Source organism: Haemaphysalis longicornis, unplaced genomic scaffold, assembly GCF_048455015.1.
Source record: "Haemaphysalis longicornis isolate Haplotype H1 unplaced genomic scaffold, Haemaphysalis longicornis Haplotype H1 scaffold_13, whole genome shotgun sequence".
NCBI classification, from domain to species: domain Eukaryota; kingdom Metazoa; phylum Arthropoda; class Arachnida; order Ixodida; family Ixodidae; genus Haemaphysalis; species Haemaphysalis longicornis.
The window spans coordinates 41,388,343-41,405,289 of NW_027526233.1; the positions used below are offsets into that span (position 1 = coordinate 41,388,343).

Below are 16,947 nucleotides of genomic sequence, written 5' to 3' on the forward strand. Positions count from 1 at the left end.
CTACCCTGCGGTTTGGTTTCATAAAAAACTTTTCTTTTTTTTCTTCTCAGATGTATCCTTATCTATCTCATTTACTGTTGCTGCTGACACATTCTTGTAGTGCTGATAAAAGAGCGTTTTTAAAGGCCGCGAACTAAATAACGACTTCGGTAGTTCAGTCACCTAATATTTAGGGTGCAGCGACACCATTGTTATTGTAATCACCAGCACCACAATCATCAGCAGCAGTGCCTGTCCAGCGTCAGCCGAGACACGCGACAGAAGAGGAGATCGAACACGACTGTGCAGCTGGGCGGTAGCCTGTCTTCGCCGCTCCCACTTCTGGCCGTGCCTATGCCCTCAAAATAAATGTACGGAGCCCCATAAGCGACACAAGCGACACCTTGTACCGCCTCTGCTCCCTACAAGGATTAGGAGAAGAAGATATAACTTTCTCAAAAATATGAAGCAATCGGTGCAAAGCGTCCCCATCTAGTGGAAGAAACTGAACTTTTATAACTGACATGCAAAACGTGTCTGCACTACAACAAATTATGAATCCTAAGGGGTTTGTTGGATATAAATCGTGCTTAGTAATCATGGCAAGCCGATTTTGATATGACATGCTCATGGAAAAACTGAATGTTGCTGCATCTCGGTGCATCTGTAGTTACGGCTACAATTGATAAGCCACTTTTCGTTCTTTAACGCATCAAAGTGTATACCCTGATGAGCGATGTGTCCAAAACAAGAGGAAGAGCACCATTTTGAAGTGAGCCCCAAAAAAGTTCGAATAAAGGAGCGCCGACACAATAGGGGCATCAGGGCCGCATATAAAAGTGATATATGGAGCCAATCCGCGAGTGCCCTACCCGAGCCTTCACTGTACTAAGAGAAGAGCCCCGGGAGGGACAAAAGCAGAGATGGAAAAAAAAGACTAAGTGACAGCAATGTCCGGTACGGCGAAGCCAAAGGTGACAGTGCCAGGACATTAGTTTCTAACCAAAGGGTTGGCGGGAGCGAACCGCAGGCTCATTGGTTCCAGTCATCCTTAAGGGCGACTTACTTGTTAAACTTTCGGTGGGAGTAATTACTTCATGACCCACCGACTACAATATCATCGTGCAACAATTAGACATGCTTCACAAATATATGTCAATGTTCACAACGTCCTACGATTCCAATTATAGAAATATGTCTCTTTTGTGCTGAAGCAAAAAGTAAATCTCTCGCTTGGTAGATAGCCAGCGCCATTCAGTGAAAACTACATAAATCAAAATAAACTTCTTGTTGATTTTTATCTCAGTAAAAGAAGTTATTTTTTCAAAATGAAGCAAGCTAGGTCGTTACGAACATTCTTATGCATTGGTTGAGCCTTTAGTATCGGTGCAGGATGCTTTTCCACCCGTGGCTGATGAAATAGTAAGTCCCCAAGAAATGGGATCAGATCAGTTCCCCTTAATGAAACCAACACCAACTGGCCGGGTTCCTACGCGAAGCGTGACCGCAGCATCGGTTCAAGAGTGGACAGCCCTTAGAACTGCAGCTTTACCGGAACCACGTGCTACCTCCTTTGCTGTACGGCAATTACAGAGCTGCGACTTCAACAAAAAAATCATCAGCACAGCATCTTCACTAAACCGTAACGAACTAGAACAATTGCGCTACAGCTACGCCATAGCACCGACGTCCAGTACACGTCATCATAATGGCCACACGATGTAGTATTAGTGGATTACAATACCCACTGTTGGGAATTTTTTCGACACCATTTCAGGATCCTAGCGCAAATATTATATGAAGGAGATGGTTTCGTGAGGTTGATAACTGTATTTAATTATATTTATAATTTTCACATTTAATATAGTTACATTTATAAGTAGGTAATTATATTTAAAAGTAGTTTGGTGTGTTGTGTGGTTTTGAGTATGATCATGTTGGCTTGTGGGTACTATTCTGCTTTATAAATTTGTTCTGACCATGGCGGGTCTCCTGCGTCTATTCTTTCTTGTCTGTTGAGACGGTACGTGAAACCGTATTCCCTCACGTTGTAAGAAGTACAAAACGCTGTCAATTTTTAGTTCTGTACGAGATGAAATTACGATGGGTTCGTTTCAGGGGTCTTGTGAGAGAGACAGAAAAAACACTTTATTGAGCTCAAATGTGAGTGGCATTTGTACTGGAATGCCAGAAAAGGGGGTTAGTGAAGTGGGCGAAGAAGAAGCTGATGACGAGAACAGGAAAATCAGACGCTCCCAAAAAGACTTCATGCCTTCAACGTCCACACATTCCAAGTTTGTTAGGCGGGGAGTGGCTACGTCTGCTTTGAAGAAATCTTTGTTGAGGTCTAGTCATCAACGCGTGCAGGGCAGCCTTGACGCTCAAACACGCCGTCTACGTATGGCTGGCTTTCCCGACTCGCTTCTCTATAGCGTATGCCACAAGCTGCTAAAAGACCGGAGAAAGTCACAACTCGAACAGGAGCCACCTTTAGAGAAGAAAAAGGCAGCGGTCATTCCCTACATCCATGGTGTAACCCACCGGCTGAAGAAAATAGTAGGGCGGGCGGGTGTAGACCTTGTGTTTTCGGCATCAAACAAATTAAGCAGCATGTGTCTGTCCTCTGGGAGGAAGAGGTAGTGTACGAAATACCGTTGTCCTGTGGACGCTCGTAGGTGGGACAGACGGGGTGCTGCCTCAACGATCGCCTACTAGAGCACGCGTGAGATGTACGCAACTCCTTGGGGAGCACGCTTGCCGTGCAAGTGGTAAAGTGCGCAAACCTGCTTGCATGCCTGCTTGCATTTCAGTAGAGCCACATGCTGGCTCGTTATCCTGACCGAACGCTGAGGGAGATACGAGAGGCACGGGAGCAAGATTGTGTCAGCACACCCCCCATCTCCCTTGCGGAGAAAGAAATAGGGTATTTAGATAGCTAGCAGAATACACGTGCGGAGTAGCCTCCAATATGTGGTTCACTGTTTGTGCTGGTCAGCTTTAGCTGTGCCGATTACTGTGTGTAGATGGCGCACCATTTTGTTTTTGTTTTTGTTTGTAAAATTTTTTGTTAAGTCTGGCGTCACGTGTCACCCCCCTTTTTTCTATTTATTGCTGTCCAGTGATAATAGAACTTCAGTTGTTAGTGAGCGCTGTGTTAGTCTACTCGTATGTTGTCCCATTCTTTCGAAATTTTAATCTCAGAAATTTATTGTGTGCTTTTGGTGTCACCTCCATTGCTGTTTTCTTCGAATCTTCGGCTTATTCAGCCCAAGTATAAACGTCTCCGTTTCTTACCCCGACCCGTTTTGCATATTGTTTTTTTCTTCCAACGTGTGCGCCATTTTGTCGGGTAACAACGAATCCCGGATATCATTGGAACTGGCATCCGCGACAGGACACTAACATCTTGAAGGTGGAGCAGTACTAGTATATGGTACAGGTGAAAATGAGTGGCAACACTGACCTCCAGCAGCTCATGGCTGGTGACCGCCAGTGGCCTTGATAGACACTGAACTCCACGAATTTTTTGAGCCCGATTAGTCCCATCTCAGAACTCATGAGCAACGAGCTGAATGGGGAGTTCTTAAGCCAGAGCAAGAAAAACAGCTTGCTTTCTATTTGCGGCGGCAGTTTGTAGAAAGAGGATCAATAGAATTATACTCAATTGAGAATTTTATGCAAAATGCAGTAGAGGATACAAGAATGACGGATTTCTATGGTCTATCTAAGATTGGGAATCACGAAACTCGTACCGCCAGTTTTCATTGACATTGGTGCAACTACGGCGTCATCTTTCCAAGGGGGGAATGCCTTTTGCCGTCAGCCTATTTAGCACAACTATTTAGATGTGGAGCGATTGCTCAAGCTGAAAGCATGGCTTTGCTAGTGAATAAGCGAACGTGCGCACATTCATGAACCAACCAGCGGAGTCATTGCGGTCTTATGATCAACCTTTGATAACGTTATGTCAACTTATTATCGCGAGAACGAGCACTCACAGACAATGGTAGACGGCACTGTATTTTCCTTTTTGGATCCACACATAAACAGATTAAAAGAGGCTGTTCTGCACAGGGGTAAAAATGCGAAAAGGGCCTTATTTAGGTTACTTGCGAAAAGTCGACTGCACTGCAAAAGCAGCCATAGCACCAGAAGCGTGTCAGAATAAGACTACGCTTACATGGTGAACGAAAGTTCTGCTGGTTTGAACAAAAAGGCAGTTTTTGAATTAGCACTTTGTTGCTCGTCAAAGTGCGCTGACAGACGAGGAAGACCGAACACAAAGAAAGACAGACACAAAACGACGCCTTCTCATCTTGCCAGTCCATCTAACTATGAAGCTGCATGTGCGAAAAAGCGTAGTAGGAACCACTAGAAGAAATCCCACTTGAAGACACAGCACGACACATATTGTTGGGCTAGATGAAAACAGACATGCAGCCGTGGTATGCAATGGCACTGGATCACTTTAGATGTTGCAATTTTCAATTGCCTTCAATTCAGATATAGAGGCAGGAAAGGCTATGAAGTGACCTGCATTAAGAAAAGCTATAATAGCATTCTAATGAAATATATATTTGGGCTGTGATTTGGTTTGTTTGTGCTCTGTAGGGTTTCACGTTTTGGCAACGTTCTGAATAGACATATTGTGGGTGCAGGATGTCTTTGAACTTGGGAAAACGTTTTTCGGTGACCTTCGACAATGAAGATCCCCAGCATTCTCGCACACGCTTAGTTTAGCCAGGGGCCAACAATCGTTCAAAAACGAGGGTAATTTTATAGGCGCGGATCTGTTCATCACGATTACAGACAATTTACAAAATGTTCTGCGATATTTTTCTTATTGCGTGTTTTTAAAGTTTGAACTACCAGTGTATAAAATGTGGCTTCAATATATTGGTTCCGCGAGATTCATGATGGGTTTAACGTGTGAGTATTGCGGGGAATCTTCAAACATTGCGAAAAAGCTCATGTCTCCCCGGTAGAGACAATGCGTTAATAAATCTACTGCGGCTTTATCTCGTCCTTGCATAAGTGTGGATTCCGAATATGCCTGTTTTTGTGACTTCGCCAGTTACTCGCTCGTTGAATGAGAAATGGATGACCTAGGGCGCAAACAAAGCGGCGGTTCGTGTCTCGGGGGATGTTACCAATCATCGGTGTTCGCGGGTGCACGCGCTTGTGCGCATGCGTGTGGGTGTACGTGCCTGCGTGTGCGTGCCTGCCTGTGTGTGTGTGTGTGTGTACGTGCATGTGCGCGTGCCTGCTTGCGTGCGTGTGCGGATCAGTGTGCACGCGCGTGTGCGTGTTCGTTTTCGCGTGAGCGTGCGCGTGCTGGTGTGTGTGCTTACGCGTGCTTGTGGGTGTGTGTGTGTTTGCGTGTGTGTGCGTGCGTGCGTGTGTACGTGAATGTGCGTTTGTACGTGCCTGCATTCCTGCACGCGTGCATGCCTACATGCGTGCGTGTACGCGTGCGTTTGTATTTGAGTGCGTGTGCGCGCGTGTGTGCGTGTGCGTGTGCGTGTTCGTGTGCGTGTGCGTGTTCGTGTGTGTGTGTGTGTGTGTGTGTGTGTGTGTGTGTGTGTGTGTGTGTGTGTGTGTGTGTGTGTGTGTGTGTGTGTGTGTGTGTGTGTGTGTGTGTGTGTGTGTGTGTGTGTGTGTGTGTGTGGTGTGTGTGTGTGTGTGTGTGTGTGTGTGTGTGTGTGTGTGTTGTGTGTGTGTGTGTGTGTGTGTGTGTGTGTGTGTGTGTGTGTGTGTGTGTGTGTGTGTGTGTGTGTGTGTGTGTGTGTGTGTGTGTGTGTGTGTGTGTGTGTGTGTGTGTGTGTGTGTGTGTGTGTGTGTGTGTGTGTGTGTGTGTGTGTGTGTGTGTGTGTGTGTGTGTGTGTGTGTGTGTGTGTGTGTGTGTGTGTGTGTGTGTGTGTGTGTGTGTGTGTGTGTGTGTGTGTGTGTGTGTGTGTGTGTGTGTGTGTGGTGTGTGTGTGTGTGGTGTGTGTGTGTGTGTGTGTGTGTGTGTGTGTGTGTGTGTGTGTGTGTGTGTGTGTGTGTGTGGTGTGTGTGTGTGTGTGTGTGTGTGTGTGTGTGTGTGTGTGTGTGTGTGTGTGTGTGTGTGTGTGTGTGTGTGTGTGTGTGTGTGTGTGTGTGTGTGTGTGTGTGTGTGTGTGTGTGTGTGTGTGTGTGTGTGTGTGTGTGTGTGTGTGTGTGTGTGTGTGTGTGTGTGTGTGTGTGTGTGTGTGTGTGTGTGTGTGTGTGTGTGTGTGTGTGTGTGTGTGTGTGTGTGTGTGTGTGTGTGTGTGTGTGTGTGTGTGTGTGTGTGTGTGTGTGTGTGTGTGTGTGTGTGTGTGTGTGTGTGTGTGTGTGTGTGTGTGTGTGTGTGTGTGTGTGTGTGTGTGTGTGTGTGTGTGTGTGTGTGTGTGTGTGTGTGTGTGTGTGTGTGTGTGTGTGTGTGTGTGTGTGTGTGTGTGTGTGTGTGTGTGTGTGTGTGTGTGTGTGTGTGTGTGTGTGTGTGTGTGTGTGTGTGTGTGTGTGTTGTGTGTGTGTGTGTGTGTGTGTGTGTGTGTGTGTGTGTGTGTGTGTGTGTGTGTGTGTGTGTGTGTGTGTGTGGTGTGTGTGTGTGTGTGTGTGTGTGTGTGTGTGTGTGTGTGTGTGTGTGTGTGTGTGTGTGTGTGTGTGTGTGTGTGTGTGTGTGTGTGTGTGTGTGTGTGTGTGTGTGTGTGTGTGTGTGTGTGTGTGTGTGTGTGTGTGTGTGTGTGTGTGTGTGTGTGTGTGTGTGTGTGTGTGTGTGTGTGTGTGTGTGTGTGTGTGTGTGTGTGTGTGTGTGTGTGGTGTGTGTGTGTGTGTGTGTGTGTGTGTGTGTGTGTGTGTGTGTGTGTGTGTGTGTGTGTGTGTGTGTGTGTGTGTGTGTGTGTGTGTGTGTGTGTGTGTGTGTGTGTGTGTGTGTGTGTGTGTGTGTGTGTGTGTGTGTGTGTGTGTGTGTGTGTGTGTGTGTGTGTGTGTGTGTGTGTGTGTGTGTGTGTGTGTGTGTGTGTGTGTGTGTGTGTGTGTGTGTGTGTGTGTGTGTGTGTGTGTGTGTGTGTGTGTGTGTGTGTGTGTGTGTGTGTGTGTGTGTGTGTGTGTGTGTGTGTGTGTGTGTGTGTGTGTGTGTGTGTGTGTGTGTGTGTGTGTGTGTGTGTGTGTGTGTGTGTGTGTGTGTGTGTGTGTGTGTGTGTGTTGTGTGTGTGTGTGTGTGTGTGTGTGTGTGTGTGTGTGTGTGTGTGTGTGTGTGTGTGTGTGTGTGTGTGTGTGTGTGTGTGTGTGTGTGTGTGTGTGTGTGTGTGTGTGTGTGTGTGTGTGTGTGTGTGTGTGTGTGTGTGTGTGTGTGTGTGTGTGTGTGTGTGTGTGTGTGTGTGTGTGTGTGTGTGTGTGTGTGTGTGTGTGTGTGTGTGTGTGTGTGTGTGTGTGTGTGTGTGTGTGTGTGTGTGTGTGTGTGTGTGTGTGTGTGTGTGTGTGTGTGTGTGTGTGTGTGTGTGTGTGTGTGTGTGTGTGTGTGTGTGTGTGTGTGTGTGTTGTGTGTGTGTGTGTGTGTGTGTGTGTGTGTGTGTGTGTGTGTGTGTGTGTGTGTGTGTGTGTGTGTGTGTGTGTGTGTGTGTGTGTGTGTGTGTGTGTGTGTGGTGTGTGTGTGTGTGTGTGTGTGTGTGTGTGTGTGTGTGTGTGTGTGTGTGTGTGTGTGTGTGTGTGTGTGTGTGTGTGTGTGTGTGTGTGTGTGTGTGTGTGTGTGTGTGTGTGTGTGTGTGTGTGTGTGTGTGTGTGTGTGTGTGTGTGTGTGTGTGTGTGTGTGTGTGTGTGTGTGTGTGTGTGTGTGTGTGTGTGTGTGTGTGTGTGTGTCGTACAACGACCTTTGACGGCGCGTTGCCGGAAACCGCGGCATGAAATTTTTTCAAATATCTATGGACACGAAAAAAGCAATCCACTGCCGCCCACATGTCGCTTAGAGAACACGCTATGGCCATAAACCACCCGAGTGGAAGTTCTCGGCCGCGGCAGCTGACTAATCGCCTCTCTGGGTGTGAGAATGCTTTTGTTTGTGTGTTTGAGCTTTGGTGCCACGCGCAACACGCGGAGCGCTTGTGGACAATCGGGAGTTGTACTAAATAGGCGCTTTCAGCGAGATTCGAACAGCGCGTTCCGGGCTCTGTTGCCGAACGTTATTTTCTGCTTTCAGGTTCAACTATTGTAAGCACAGCAGACTCCCGGGGCCTCTATCTTCGCTGTACTCTACTCCCAATTAATTAAACAAGCTATATTTGGCTCTGGGCTTTTCGTCACTGGGAACGGAGGCAACTTCTCTGTAGGCTGCTCGTGGACGCCAGCGAGGATTGCTGTCCTGGATGGGAGCTGTCCGTGTTGATTGTTGCCCAACAGGCCAAACCGCTTCCGCTCACTCACTAGCCAGAGTCATTATTAATAATTACAGTGACAAGCTAGTCATTGAGGGAAGCGGTGCGGCCGGTTGGGTTAAATCAACTATGACTTCTTCTACTGCCGCTTTTTGGCAACACTAAAGGGTCCCTTACTTATTTTAACGCATTATGATGTGTCTTTTCAGCGTAAATTTAAATATATGCACACATGCACAGTCCTAACAATGTTATTAAAAAAGGAGTAAAGAACTTAACAAAATAAACTGGCGTTTTAGTTGTTTCAAAAATTTTACGCGCAACGTAGTGAAAAATTGCTTAATAACTTGAACTTATATCCTATTCCTTAGAGTAAACGAAAACCTCTGGCTGAAGAGGTTGACAGCAGAACCGACGCTGCTTGAACATAATGTGTATTGTTGTCGCTACCCTGGAAGGTGGTAAGTGAATGTAATTGTAGAAAAGCATGAGTTCATACTCTCCTGCAAGAGACATCGTCTGTATTGTGGATTATGAATAACTATAATCGTGTCAAGCCATGCTATCATCGGCTGCTGACGTGCACGATGAAAATAGTGGTCGGGAACCTCGGACATAAACAGAACTCCCCGTCGCCGTCAACGACCCCGCTGCACACATCGGCACGTAAACCGTATCCGCAGTCCGCACCATGCGTTCTTAGCGGATCGGTGGAAGGATGGCACGGGACAAGCGATAAATCACCAACGGCACACGCAAGGCAACGGCCGGCGTATGATCGCGTCATGGTCACTGACGGCCAACAGCGCTTGTTTAGGCACAAGCAGTCTCCGTAGCAGCGGCGGTCAAAAAATGCGAACCGAGACGAACTGGTCGTTTTCGAGTGGCCGTGCATGCGCACATGCAGGCTATGCAAGTCATTTTCTGCACACATCACGTCAGCAGCCCTCGGCATAGGCGACGCCTGTGAAGTCTACAAAAATTTCATTCTTAGCTCGAGCACCCCGTCACTATGGAAATTGCGTGGCGAGAAACCAATTACATTTTACGGAAGTGAGTTTGTGTTTATGAACCGGATGGTACAATATTAAGAAAAGAGAAAAAAAGTGGCTGCCTTGTACAGATCTGCAAAAGGTTGTATATACTAATTTGGATTTTTTTTACTAACGCTATTCGTGAGTCCCCGCCCGTCCTATCCCTTCCTTTTGTGATGTCTTTTCGGAGCCCTTTTTTCACCATTTAAACTCAAAATGCTTTTTTATATGTTGAAGGTGTTTCTCATGAGGGTAATGCTGGTTTAAATCAAGCCGCATCAATTTATCTACCACACCCGATTGTACCCCCTGCTTTTTCATGGAAAAGCGAGATTTAGGGGCAATCTGTGGGATAGCGATAAGGAGGGATAGATACATAGAAAACAATAAAAATGATACTTTTCGCCTAAGAACCACTCTCTACGTCATGTTTGATGGGCAGACAGAGGGGAAGTTAATTTGGTGGTGACAATGATGGTAGCGAAATGGAGTAAAAATGTGGCTTAGGTGAAGCAGTAGGTGTGCAAATTGGGACTATATAGTATCGAGCGTACAAAGAGACGACAAAGAGACGCATAGGTGAAAACAAGGAAACAAGAAAGATTTTGCCGTGACTGTGTCTGTCGTCCTAGTCAGTTACACTGGCTGTCCAGTCTTCTAATTCTTTTCACGAAGCGGAGGCTTTCTTCATGCCACCGTTCACCCACCGGTTTCTTTACAGGCGTCTCAGGTCGAGTGCGGGTGCTTGAAAGAGGAAAGATGTCTGTAAAGCTGCCTCAAACGTTGTGGGGGGCCCCTGACTATTGTCCATCTGGCGAGGCCCCCGGCCATTATTTCTCATTGCGCCATGGCCGGGGGGTAAAAGAGTTTGGCGGCATGTCCAGCCGGAGCCGCTTGCGAGTTGCGCGCCTACCGTGGCTGTGGAAGGCACCATTTACACACACCCAATTTTTTACCAATATCACTGGAGCGTCCACTGTTCGGTCATTCAGCGCCGCGTGATGGAGTGATACAGCAAACTCGGCGAGAGTAGCCGCATGCGCACTAAGCAAAGGCCACCGCTGGCGTCGTCTGCTAGGTGGTTCTAAAAGCAAAGGGCCGTCCCCGATTTCGGTTATTCGCTTATCAAACTGCCGGACATACTCGAAGTTTTTTTAGACCAGGCACTTGGCGCCAACTGAAGACAGTATACACCGTTGCAGAACGCAAAGTTTGTTCAGCGGAAGGTTCATTCGGCAAAGCTGATTACTGTATTTTCTCTAGGCGCCACCTGCATGGATTGAAGAACGTTTTCGAGTATGGCAGGCAGTGTGATTAGCGAATAACAAAAATCGGATACGGTCCTCTGCTCTTTGAGCAGTTTAGCAGGCGATGGCAGCAGCGGCCTTTGCTTAGTGCGCATGCGGCTACTCTCGCCGAGTTTGCCGCATAACTCCATCACGCGGTGCTAGTCGACCGAACGGTCGACGCTCCCGTGATATTTGTAAAACATTGGGCGGGTGTACATTCATCTGCCTTGGTGGCGCAGGCACCTAACGGTAAAATCGGTAAAAGCAACTCCTGGCTTGGCGCTCGGCATTTGTGTGGGACTAAAACGCTTGGGAAGTTCTTCGCAATTGCACGGGAAAGCGCCCCTACTAAATGGGGCGGCTGCAAAAACGGAGGAACATTTTTTTTACTGTAATGATTTTCGGAAAGCGGAGCAGACTGTTAAGCCCTGCAAACCTTTCATATACATTACCTCTGATACCCGGACAGGATACTTTTTGTTCGGTGATTTTTATTTGGAGATATTTCCACTATCACCGACAATAAAATCTCTCACTGGACTTGCATCTCAGCAGTGTTGTTGAAATTTTGGTGGAAGCAATTTCTTACCTTTTTATGAGTGGCAGATGAGTAGAAGAACACTGCAACATAACATACCCACGGCACATCCATCCTGGTCCCAAGTAGATTTATGAGAAGCTTTAATGTTCGGCACTTTGTACGTCCCACTGTGTTAATTTTCTTAGTCCCGGAGCGTGCCTGAATAACAAAGTAATAAATAATAATGTACAGGCTCAACGGCTACAAAGGCACTAATTATTATACGAGCAAGGGGAAAATGCATGAATGAAGTATCATAAATTGAATATAAATGACCACAATCTTTAGTTTTGGTCGTTTTATGGCCAGATATTCATCAGAGGAACGTGAGCGGTATGAGCATTGTTTTGGACAGTCAATTTAGGAGTAAAGTTAGATGGGTATAGTTTTATCGTAGCTGGTAAGCACAAAATTTGTAAGGTTCACAGCAATCGCCCCCAATCAAGTTTAAGGGCGTCGGATTAGGTCGGCTCCCTACAATGACGCCCATAAAGGATTGTGCAATTAGGGTTTACGCAGGTTGGCGCTTCAAAACAGCGCAAAATCACGAAACATCCGTGGTATCTACATATTTGTGGGTATTACGCGACGACGCGTGCTTGATAAGCAGTAACTGGCAACTCCTGCGATTTTTGTGGCATGACAATAACGAAGGCATTTAATAAAAAAACTCAGGCGTGACGAATTTTTTATTAGCTGTCCGTAACCCAGCGAGTAGATATTCCTGGAACGTAAGTCAACTTTACCTAGTGGTACCAGAGAGATAACACTAGTTTGGTGAAACGATGCTAGGAAGGCTGTTTGGCGCTCAAACTGCCCTCCATTAGCAGAAAATGACCTGGCTACCCTGTTGTAGTAGTTGGCACCAGCTTTCATGATCGACCAGGAGAAATCATGGGTTGCAGGCTCCAGCATCTCGAGAGCAGCTGACCACGCTGGCAATCGGGCCAGGGATAAAGTAGCAGATGCTAAGAAACTCTGGGTACAGACAGGCTTCCTTTGGAACTTGACCCTTGCAACTTTCAACGCACACAGTATGTCTAGAAAGGGAGGCTTAGCTGTGCTGTTCAAGCAGAAGCTTCTATAAAGAAACGATGGCGTCCTTTAAAAAAACTCAGACATTTTCTCTATCTCCGGTTGGTAGAGCATAGGAGGAGAAATCAACTTTTACTGAGCCCAAAAAGAAATCGGTGGTGCACGGTGGCACTAGACGGGATGGTTCCCTAGTTTCGGGAACCATATCTTCCCAGCAGCTCCTGGCCCCTGTCTGTCAGTGCGAGCGGAGTCTGCAGGGCGGGGCTGTACAACAAGGTCTGCCATCGCTCAAGAGGTTGGGGATTGGGGGTGTTGTGGGGAAGGGAAGGAGGGGTGGTCTTGAGTTCTATACCCTCTGCCAAGATGCGCGGCAGGATGCCCCTCTCTCGTTTGCAAAACTGACAGAGCGTATCGTGTCCCGCAGGGTACACGAGGTTCATCAGTACGGGATGCGCGAGCGATTCCGAATGCGCTCGACGCAGGATCGTATGTTGTTGCCTAGTCAGTTTGGGCTGCGGTTCCGGCAGTCTGCGCCTCTCCTCGCGGTACATCCGGGTAATGTCCCGAAAGCTGGTAACCGGTTGCGTTAGCTCTTTCGGCTCGTGCTCGGCCCGGATTGACAATTCTCAGGCATGGTAGTCGGCGATGGTGTTGCCTGCTGCCCGCGAGTGAGCCGGGTCGCACACGAGCTCTATGGCTCTTGCCTGTGGCTTGCACGTAGGTAGAATGGCTCGTGCCGCGCAAGAGATAAGCCCCCTGGGGAAGCTTCCGTGCACTGTCTTTGGGTAGGTGACCACGGTGTCCATGCACGGCTGTGCGAGTGCAAGGGCCACGGCCACTTCCTCGGCAACTGCGGAGTCTGTTGTTTTCAGGGAGGCGGTGACGATCAGCCTGTCTCTGGACGTAACTACCGCCGCTGCACAGTCGTTGTGTTTCGGGAGCGAGGCGTCCACGTAGAGGACCCTGGGGTACTCTTCCAGCTTCCGGGTCATTGCTTTTGCCCGCGCGGCGCGCCTCTCGTCGTCCTTGCCCGGCGTCATGTTCCGGGGAAGGGATTGGGAGAGCGAAAAGCTCTGATAAAATCTCAGGAGCGAAGATAGAGCCAGAACCTTTTTATTCACAGCTAGATGCGCGGGAACTGGTACGAGGGGGCTCAAAAAGCCTCAGCGACCTGTTCAGTACTGGAGACGAGGGTTGGCAGGATCTCCAGTGTTGGCCTCTGCATGGCTTATTCCTAGTGGAAGAAGGGTGCGTGCGGGAACTCGGGCTTTCTTGCTGTAAAAACGACGGAAAATGTACAGAGAACGTTTTTAACTTGCACAATTATGTGGTAATATGTCTTTTATTGCTCATGTAGAAAAAAATCTGCAGTGTCGCTATGATTTCTGCCTTGTGTGGCTTAGTACCAGCTTTGCCAGTTTTTAAATGTGCAGCATCTCTTGCGCGGGTACATGTCACTTGTCCATGCCCCGGTCGCAGCGCCTATGATGATTATTGTGGCAGGATGCCCTTAGGGATTGGCCAACCAAAGAATCCATCACGAGATAGCTTCGCGTTCAACTACCGTCGTCATCTTCCCGTAGGGGAACCGCTGAAGATGAAGAAGGAGAAGAAGACAAAGCTGCGCAGAGGAGGGCGTGTGCGTCGCGTATTTATCTCGACATAGCTTCGCGTTCCCCCACCGTTGTCATCTTTCCGTAGTGGAACCGCTGTAGAAGAAGGAGAAGAAGACAAAGCTGCGAATAGGAGGGCGTGTACGTAGCTCTTAGCCGGTGCACCTACGTCAACAACCTTTACCTCGCCAACGCTGACGGAGACTACCGGTGCTACCACAGAGACGATAACATCGACAAGAACATGATTCTCGGCTTGGCGGTGGTTCTCGGCGCCTCGAGAACCACAACCTACTCACCTTCACACAACAGTTCTTGCGTGCCTTTGCCACCGGTGTGGACCCAGACGCGGAATTCCCTCTGGCGCTACTAAACACCAGATCACTGAACATATTGTCAACAGAATGGAACCACACGCAACCCGCATGATGCTTCGCGTACACATCAGGTTCCCCACGGAAAGATGGAGTAAGGTTTTCCCCAAATAACCATTTAGCTGGCAACATAGTGCCGCACGCAAATGAGTAATGGTTGTGTTGTGCGTTTTAAACATGTATTTTTTAAATGATCAGTATTTTTTGCGTTCACTTTAAATGATGTTTTAATTTTTTGTTGTCTCCCAATCAATGCAAATCTCGAAATACTTATTTCTGTATTGTGAATGGTCATAACGCACTAAAATACCTTCAATGAATAGTTAGCCTAAAATGCACAAAATGAAAGTTGAGGTCACGAATAAAGAACAAAAAGGAGCTGTGATACTCTCTCGAACCAAAAGCTTAGGCAATTTTCTTGACCTGACCCTCAAGCTACGCCATTTTCACATTTTAAGTATGCACAACAAAACACTGGTATTTTTAATCAATGTTATGTTCGCGTTCCCTGCTGCAACTTAGTGCAGGGGCAATACAATGATATTGAAAGGGCTTGAATTCTGTTTCAACATTGAAGGTATTTTGCAAGTGTATTTAATGCTTCACTCTTTCTGAGACGAACATAATTCACCATCCACCTGTGTTACTACTGTGGCTATCTTTTGCTATTTCGTCTTTGCGGAAACCTTCTTTACTGAGGTTGAGTTTGCATCTGCATTCTGATGCAACTAGGCTGGCCCGGTTCTGTATTGGCCAACCGGTTTCTTAGACATCACCTGCGTTGTTACAGCGTACCTAAAACCGGCAGCGATTAGGTGGTTTTTGAGCCATCGTTTCGCAATTTTTTTGTGCCGTTTTATAAGCATCAATTCAGCAACGATGGCTATAAATATATATCGACAAGCTGTGAAAAGACACGCGAGCAGAGGAAAGATGCAGGCGAACGCTCTCTCTCAGATAGAAGGGGCCAAAGGAAAAAACAACACAACGAAATGTTGTCGTCGTGGTCAGCAAGCGCGGCTACTTTACAGTGAGCACCTTCAGATAAATAACCAAAATTTCAATCTTTTTCAGAACAAATGTTATGCCTATTTGAAGAAATATGGCGCGTTTTTTTTTTTTTCACAGAAAATTCAAACTGCTATATGATGGTGATGATGATGATACCTATTGGTTTCCTCTTTGTAGCGAGGTGATGAGATGTCATCTTAACAAAAAGGACTAATATACCTATGTTTTGTACGCTTGGTTTAATACTAGCGCTGCTTAGAGCAGCCACAAAAAGCCTATTAGGCACAAAATACTTTTTTTTCTGATACTGGTAGCAACTGTCCTAAGCAATATTCCCCTCTATGCATGTTGCCCACCAGCATTCTAATCTTCTTTTCGTCCCCTCGACTGCCTTGAAGTTAACTTGGTCTGTGCTACCCTTAAATCCTAGGGTTTCTGGAAGCCGAATATATCCACCCAAAGGGTCTTTTTTTAGGGGAAAGGTGGCAGCCCTAGATGCAACCTCGAACTCTTTATTTTAACCACTTGTAAGGAATACCAGTAGCTATGCCCCACCATGCAGTCATTTGTTTTGTTACTGCAATGTGAAGAAAAGCAAAATTTTTGCTTTTCAAGTTTTCTTGATACTGAAAGTGTACAACGTTAAGCGGAATAAGCTGTACTACGGTAAAGAGCATTTATTTGATGTTACAAGGCTTTAGCTTTTCCATAAAATGAAGAGACTATGAAAGAAACTTCAAGACACCTCACAATGGCGCTAGTTGGGCCGCAAATTACAACCAAGCGTCTACTTTTATGACATCTTTGAAGTTAGCCCAAAACGTGTTTATGAATGTAATGCCTTGAAAAAAAAACCGAGTTTCAACCGAGTAAAAAATAATAGTGGGCGACTGTAACTCGGAGTATGTGCCACAGAACAGCAACATGAACAATAAATGACAGCCAGAAGTTATGAAAGCTTGCAACAAAAGCAGCCGCCCTTCAGCAATTTTTTAGAACGAAGCAAGTGTTCTGTAGCCATACGAAAATTATTGGAGTTTGCAGGCAGACTATACAGTGTGGTTTGCACAAAGCAAGTGATGTTGATAAAAAAATAACACCTTAGTTTCGGGATCAACTGACCGTCGTGTTTCCATCCCTTAAGACCTGCTTGTATGGACCACATCTACGGCTTGGGTTATTTTGACTTCCAAGCAACGTCAGATCATGTCGTCTTGCTTACTAAAAATGAAAGGACAGATTCATTACTTCTCACACTTAAGTATTGCTTGACTCTTGAGTTTTCTACGATCCAGGAAACAGAGATTGAATCTGGAATTCCATTAAATATTGCGTACCATTGTTGTGCCCACTAGTAAAATATAATATTTTCCCTCGACAGGTGACAGGAAATGCAACAAGAGCACTGACTGGTTTAATGATTCAGATGCGATTTGAAGAATCGACGGTTGCTTGCATAAATACATGTACTATTTCGAGGTCTGAGAGCCTAAATTCTTCAGTCATGGACTGTACAAGACAGTCTGAGATTTTATGCGCAGCAGAGCACCTATAGGTGGGAAAAAAAGACCCGGTAGAATCATATTTATCTAACGTACTGGAAACCGCTATTTGCAACTGATCCTAATTAATATTCTGTGAGTTTACCATACCTTAAAAC

The 16,947-nt window shown here is 46.6% G+C and overlaps 1 protein-coding gene across 1 annotated transcript; it reads right to left on the minus strand.

Annotated features, from left to right (window-relative positions):
* Positions 1–218: 218 nt before the first annotated feature.
* LOC144163796 (uncharacterized) lies at positions 219–11,326 on the minus strand. Its single transcript, XM_077694508.1, has 3 exons — positions 11,312–11,326; positions 6,727–7,899; positions 219–401 (listed from the first exon to the last, which is right to left on the minus strand). The coding sequence occupies exons 1-3, from the start codon at positions 11,324–11,326 to the stop codon at positions 219–221; spliced, it is 1,371 nt and encodes a 456-aa protein (XP_077550634.1).
* Positions 11,327–16,947: the final 5,621 nt, after the last annotated feature.

Bases quoted from the DNA above. Each gene is read 5' to 3' on its own strand.
- LOC144163796 (XM_077694508.1), bottom strand. The intron at 402-6,726 runs CACACACACACA...TAATCCTTGTAG, and splicing joins CACACACACACACACACACA to GGAGCAGAGGCGGTACAAGG.